The sequence below is a fragment of the Ziziphus jujuba genome, chromosome 9 (assembly GCF_031755915.1).
Source record: "Ziziphus jujuba cultivar Dongzao chromosome 9, ASM3175591v1".
Taxonomy (NCBI): Eukaryota; Viridiplantae; Streptophyta; class Magnoliopsida; order Rosales; family Rhamnaceae; genus Ziziphus; species Ziziphus jujuba.
In genome coordinates this window covers 22,887,962-22,894,791 of record NC_083387.1, presented here as the reverse complement: position 1 = coordinate 22,894,791, position 6,830 = coordinate 22,887,962, and the positions used below count along the sequence as shown (strand labels likewise).

The following is a 6,830-nucleotide window of genomic DNA, read 5'->3' as shown; positions in this document are numbered from 1 at the left end:
TTCCCTTTCCGTTTCATTCCGTTTTAACTATCAAAACAAAAGGTTTTGAATGCTTTCCTTTCTATTTCTTTCCATTCCCTCAATTCAAACATAGTGTTAAGCACAAAATTTTGTTTTAGAATAAAATCAAATATGAGATTTCTCCTTGTTCTTTTTTTTTTTTTGTTTTTTTTCCCCAGGAAATTTTTTATTTTTCGTGTTTCACACCATTCATATAACTCTTGGTGGTATAATATTGAGGACTGAGCTTGTAATATATGTACAAATAAAAAAATATTGGAAAAGCGCGAACAATTATGTCACATATACATAGGACGATTTTAAAAATGAAATTTGCCACATCTAATATGCTATTCTTAGTAGATAAATTATCTCTTACAATTATTTTTTTGGTTGGCAATGATTTGGGTTCTGTTTTGGAGAATGTTTCTGTTACAAGTGTGAAGACAAGCGTCCAAGGTGGAGAAAATGATATACATGAGAAGTTGATATTTACTGATGCATTAAGTTAATTAATATTGTGTTAAACATGAACATTGTAGGATATTGCAAATCAAATTATGAGGTACGGATAGAGAGCCAATTGGAACTGGTAAAAAGGCAAAAATAACAAACTCAAACTAAGTTAAGAAGGAAGGTACGAGCGAGAGAGAGAGAGAGAGAGAGAGAGAGAGAGAGAGAGGGAGAGAGAGAGAGCACCTCCTTTGTAGGAGGCGACTGGGGAAGCACAGGTATCCCCTCTCTATCCACGTCTATTCTCCATGCCCTACAACTTTTTCTTTTCCAACCTTTCTTCTTCATATTCTTATTCTTTCAGGTATATCATTTTTTATTTTTATTTTTTTTCTATGCATGCATGCACCATTAAAAACTAAAAAAAAATAAATTTGCTAGTCCTTTTAATAGAGAAAAATAATTGTGGCATTTGGGTTTCGGATTTAATTTCTTGTTGGTCCTTAGAGAAAGAAAGAAGATTAATTATGTTGTTTACCACGTAAAAAATTAATTAAACATTATTTTTTTTCTTTCTTTCTTCGTTGTTGGTTTTCATATTAGTTTGCATGATGTTATATTTATATGTATATATTTTCCATTCATGGTTTTTCAGGGGTATCCAATCGTTGAGACGACGAGCAGTTGCGGGAGGAGTGAAGTTTAAGATTCCGGCTAATTATATTAATATTGGAAGTGGCCGGAAGTTGATGATCTTATAATGTCTTCTTCGCCTTCTGTGACTGCTTCGTCCCCAGATTCGTCCCCCAGCCCACCAACACCACCGTCGTCCACATCGCCTGATTCGCCACCGGATTCTTCATCATCATCGTCGTCATCGCCATCACCACCATCACCTCCACCGTCGTCCACATCGCCTGATTCGCCACCGGGTTCTTCATCATCGTCGTCGTCACCGCCATCACCACCGTCACCTCCACCTAAAGAACCACCTCCCTCGCCTCCACCAAAATCCAGCAGTTCCCCATCTCCAAAGGCATCCCCAACACCTCCTACACCGCCAACGCCTTCTTCCAAAAATGACAGCTCTGCTCCTCCACCTTCCAAAGCCGGTTCACCCCCACAGATTTCTTCACCTACTCCTCCGTCTTCCAGCGGCGATTCATCCCCATCACCACCTCATGCACAGAAATCCCCACCGTCTTCATCATCATCAAATGCAACAAAGTCATCGGATTCCGATAGCTCCTCCTCTTCCTCCTCCTCCTCCTCCTCCCCCTCCGGTTCCTCATCATCTTGGTCGGCACCGGTAATAGTAGGAGTGACTGTTGCAGTAGTGGCAGTAGTACTTGTGATCTCCATATGTGTGTTTTGCTTGAAGAAGAAGAGGAGGAAGAATGAACCTATGAAGTATCACGGCGAAAATCCTTCTCAAGCTCGCAAAGGTGCTTTATCTGTGTATATACATATAGGACCCGTTTGAGGGGTACTAGACCGAATTTGATAAGACTTCCTTAATTCTTACCCTCCGATTATATTAGATTGCTTATAAAATAATCCATACAAAAATACTATTATGGAAAAAGTCACCTACAACGTGATATTTGATTTTGTCCATTGTGGAATTCCATATCCTATTATCAAATAATAGGAAGTGGATAAACCCATCCACCATTAAAAATAAAAATAAAAATTATGCATATATATATATATATGTAACATAAATTAGCTATAACAAAGATGCTGCTCATATTATGATGCATGACACATGCCACCAACTTTGAAGTGTAAGCATTCTGCGAAATTGCTGGAACCAGCAAAATCCATTCTATCCCACATTATTGTAAAGGATTAATGCACACTACATGGCTATATAACAATGTATAGAATATTTTATTGTATTAGCCATTCAGATTAAGTTGGGCGTGTTGGGCACATCCCATGTAATTTTAGTGAAATATAAATCCCACATCTTATATAATCTGATGCCAAACACCAACACAAGGTGGGCGATTAATCTAGAAATTTTTAGATAACATTGTAAAACTTATCAAAATTATCACATCAGCATATTGGATGAATGCACTTTTAACATCCGAATAGCATGCAATTAGCGCATTCGGATTTTATCAAAACGGTCCCCTCTGTAAACATTGTATCTATCTTATGTCATTTTCCTGTGCAGGTGGTAACAATTATTACAACAGTACACCGGGAGGAGACCATGTGGTTCGGCTAAGCTCCGCCGGCGGCGGTGGCTGGAACGCGCAGCCACCACCTCCACTGCCATTCCCCAACAGTGGGGATGCGAGCTCCGACTTCTCAGGTGCACCGTTGCCTCCTCCAGCACCGGGAATGGCTCTGGGATTCAATAAGAACACCTTCACTTACGAAGAGCTCGCCGCGGCCACGAACGGGTTCTCGCAAGCCAACTTGTTGGGTCAGGGCGGGTTCGGGTACGTGCACAAGGGTGTGTTGCCCAATGGAACCCAAGTTGCGGTGAAGAGTTTGAAAAGTGGGAGTGGGCAAGGTGAGAGAGAGTTCCAGGCTGAGGTTGAGACCATCAGCCGTGTCCATCATCGCCATCTTGTCACCCTCGAAGGTTATAGTATTGCTGGTGGGCAGAGGATGCTGGTGTATGAATTTGTTCCCAATAAGACCTTGGAATATCATTTGCATGGTGGGTGGGTTTGTATATGTATTATATATATATATATATACACACACGCTAACTGTTATTATGATTGTTATGAAATTTAGTTTGATTAGATCTGAAATTGATTTATATATAATATATATATGTATAGATATCAATGTTAAATTTGTGGATGCAGGAAAGGGTCTTCCCATCATGGATTGCGCAACCAGGCTTCGGATAGCGATAGGATCTGCCAAGGGCCTCGCATACCTTCATGAGGATTGTAAGAATCTTATATTTTCTGTGCCTTTTATATAATTTAAATCTTTCTTATGATGAACTAGATCTATTTTCGCAGTTTAATTTATGAATACACATTCAAAATATGTATATATATATATATATATATTTGATTTCTTAATAACTGTCCTTCGATTCATGATGGAATTTAAAAGATATAGTGAGGTAACAAGTATAGTTCAAATAAATTTTCAGTTTTAGATCATCAAATATTGAAATGTGTCATATATAATTGAAAGGTAATAATTTCACAAGAAAAGAAAAGAAGGATTCTTAGAATGTATATTGACAATTTTGTGATATTATTAATCTAATTGTTATTTTGGAAAAAATAAATGCAGGCCATCCACGAATTATCCATCGGGATATCAAATCTGCTAACATTCTGCTTGATTACAACTTTGAAGCCATGGTATGTGATACTTACTATGAATGCTTTCATGTTTGAGCTAGCTAAATATAATATATATACCTATATATATATATATATGAATGATGGAAGTAATTTATGCTCCACTATTTTGATTTAGGTGGCCGATTTCGGGTTGGCTAAGCTGTCTTCTGATAATTACACTCACGTTTCTACAAGAGTCATGGGAACATTTGGGTGAGTCAGATGCATGGACCTATTGATGGAGGTTGACACATATTACATTAAGGAAAATACTTGCCTCCATACTGGTGTGAGGCACTCCTCCTTACTTTCATAAAATATTAAAATTTATTTATCTATATAGTATGTGGTGGGTTCCATAAAATATAATAGTTAATAATTAAATATGGTTATAAAATATGTGGGCCACAGAGGAGTGCTTCCACCCTCATATGGAGGTAAACATTTAACTTACATTAAAATAATCGTGAGCTGTTTATAAGAAATAATAGGAAAACTTTAAAATTTAAATATTGTTGTAGTCTTTTGGAGCCAACTTGACAACAAATATATTATTTCCCTTAACAAAAAAAAGATGGGATTCCCCAAAACCCTGTATATTAAAAAAAAAATAAAAAATTGATATGTGGAAACTAGAGCTAGCCAAAATAAAGCACCTGTAAAGTATTTATTAATAAAAGGCCTGATCAGCCACGGAAAAAATTTTCTGTACTCAGGGAGTACATCATGCTAGTGTTAGGTAGTACTGTAATCCCAAGAGTCCTGAAGATTTTCTCAATAGATGACCGAAGGAATGGGAGAATAAATGTAAATCTTATGTCCCCATTCCCTAAATAAAAGATTTAAATGTGTAAAATTACATTTAGGCAAGAAGCTCCATGTTATTTACTAGATGAATTTCTTTAAAAAAAAAAAAAAAAAAACCATGAAATTTATTCAATAGTCTGAAATTCATCAAGTGCCATGTTGAAGATAAGTAGACAATTGCTGTGGATATAATATGGTCTAACATATATATTATATATATATGTGGAAATGAGCAGGTACTTGGCTCCAGAATATGCATCAAGTGGGAAGTTAACAGAGAAATCTGATGTTTTCTCGTTTGGAGTCATGCTCTTGGAGCTCATCACTGGAAGGCGACCTGTTGATCCGTCGAATGCCATGGAGGATAGCTTAGTTGATTGGGTTTGTAACTTCCTCACTTTTCCCTTTCATCTTGTAGTTAACATAACTAAGTAGCTAGGTTCCCAACAGAGAAGCTGTAAACTACTCTCTTGAAACATACAGGCTCGACCTCTTTTGACTCGTGCATTGGAAGATGGAAATTTCGAAGAGCTTGTGGATCCAAGGTTGGAAGGTAATTACAACACCCATGAGATGATGCGCATGATCGCCGCTGCCGCCTCTAGCATCCGCCATTCTGCCAGAAAGCGCCCAAAGATGAGCCAGGTATATCAACCAATATCACTTTGGTTCAATTCGATTCGGTTTAATTAAATTGATTTTTATTTTTTTTAATAAAGTTCTAATCAAACCAAGTAATTATAATGGTTTTTATTTTATATTTTTTTATTAGTTTGTTAAATCGAAATAAATTGGATTGGACTATACTCTTTTATAAATTTATGAATACTCTAATTTAATTCATAAGAATTGAAATGGTAACGAAGGTGTCACGAGTACCACTTTTGAAGTGCGTTTGACCGATTGATTTTAAGTAAAAAATTAATATTATGAAAATATATACGTACAGATAGTACGAGCACTGGAGGGAGATGTATCAATGGACGAAATTAATGACGGGGTGAAACCTGGGCATACTGCTTTCTTCCCTTCAAGTAGCAGCTCAGAGTATGATACAAATGCATACAACGCTGACATGAAGAAGTTCAGGCAAATGGCTCTTTCCAGCCAGGATTTCGGGATGAGCGGCGAGTATGGGACGGGTTCTAGTAATGACTCGCGAGAGATGGCCAACAATGGCACCCAAAGGTTTTGAGCAGCCTTTGTGTGTGTGACCCAAAAAATTAGAAAAAAATAATAATAACAATAAAGGAAAAAAAAAAAAAGAAAAAAGAAAAAAAGAAGAAAACAGATCAAAGAAAAGAATACCAAAAAAAAAAGAGAAAAAAAGAAAAGGAGAGGAGGAGAGGAGGTGCTTGATTAATTAACAAAATTTCGTTCCAATTTGGTCATGATTATATCACATATAACTGCAAAACAAACATTTGTGTAATACCTACATGGGGGTTTCGGTTTTCTACTTTTGTTGTTGTAATTCGGGTGCTAATTGGGGGGTTTAATATTCGAAGATTTGGGAGTGCCATGATCGTTATTTATCCATATCGATTGATGTACGTACGATGAAGTGTGCTTTTGGAAACATGTAGATGAACTGTATTTCATGAGATGATCCAGATCTTTGATTTTGATTTTTTTTTTTTTAATTTTTTTTTGTACTCATGTGGATTTGTATGCTTAACTAGTAGTAGCATAGATGTACGCAGATGTTATGGAAATCCATGAGACCATTTGGTTTTTTTGCTTCCGTTAAAGTGTTGTTTGTTTGCTATGCTAATTTCTTGGTGCATTTCATCGCCCTTTAACATTGGATGTATTGATAGCTATTATTTTATTTAGGTGCTTCATCAAAGACTTTAAAGAGTTAGAAAACCTGTTTTTTATTTATAGTATTTTTATATTACTGCTTTTCAAAATGTGATATAGGACCCAGGTTGGATCATAATATTATGCCTTATTTTTTTGTCTCCATTTTTATCTAATAAATGATATATGTCACTTTATTTTAAAAAAGAAAAATTAAAAAAATAAAGTAAGCATAAAAATAACCGAGAAACATGAAAAATAAGAAAAAAAAATCTATAATATCCGTTTTTGTATTTATGGTTAATGCTCTCTTTATGTATAATATATTCTAAGTGTGTTAAAGAACACATTTCCATGGAAAAACTAGGGGACAAACCAGCATTTTCACTGCAAAAGTTCAAAAAATAATTTCAAGTAGAAATTTTTCGTGGGTAA

General features: G+C 35.9%; 1 protein-coding gene across 2 annotated transcripts; it reads left to right on the top strand.

Annotated features, from left to right (window-relative positions):
• Positions 1-558: 558 nt before the first annotated feature.
• LOC107427490 (proline-rich receptor-like protein kinase PERK4) lies at positions 559-5,872 on the top strand. 2 transcript variants are annotated; one of them, XM_048480663.2, is made up of 9 exons: positions 559-731; positions 1,109-1,898; positions 2,639-3,133; positions 3,288-3,374; positions 3,733-3,803; positions 3,922-3,998; positions 4,829-4,973; positions 5,076-5,237; positions 5,542-5,872. In XM_048480663.2, exons 2-9 carry the CDS (start codon positions 1,214-1,216, stop codon positions 5,785-5,787), a joined length of 1,968 nt encoding a protein of 655 aa, XP_048336620.2. In that variant the 5' UTR covers positions 559-731; positions 1,109-1,213; the 3' UTR covers positions 5,788-5,872. The 2 variants fall into 2 exon arrangements, with proteins under 2 accessions (XP_048336620.2, XP_024932879.3); XM_025077111.3 differs by having other exon boundaries at positions 559-817.
• Positions 5,873-6,830: the final 958 nt, after the last annotated feature.

Excerpts from the sequence above, each read along its gene's own strand:
- LOC107427490 (XM_048480663.2), top strand. The coding sequence starts at position 1,214 with ATGTCTTCTTCGCCTTCTGTGACTGCTTCGTCCCCAGATTCGTCCCCC. Across the intron at positions 3,375-3,732 it reads CGCATACCTTCATGAGGATT|GCCATCCACGAATTATCCAT; the intron begins GTAAGAATCTTA and ends AAATAAATGCAG. Across the intron at positions 5,238-5,541 it reads AGCGCCCAAAGATGAGCCAG|ATAGTACGAGCACTGGAGGG; the intron begins GTATATCAACCA and ends ATATACGTACAG.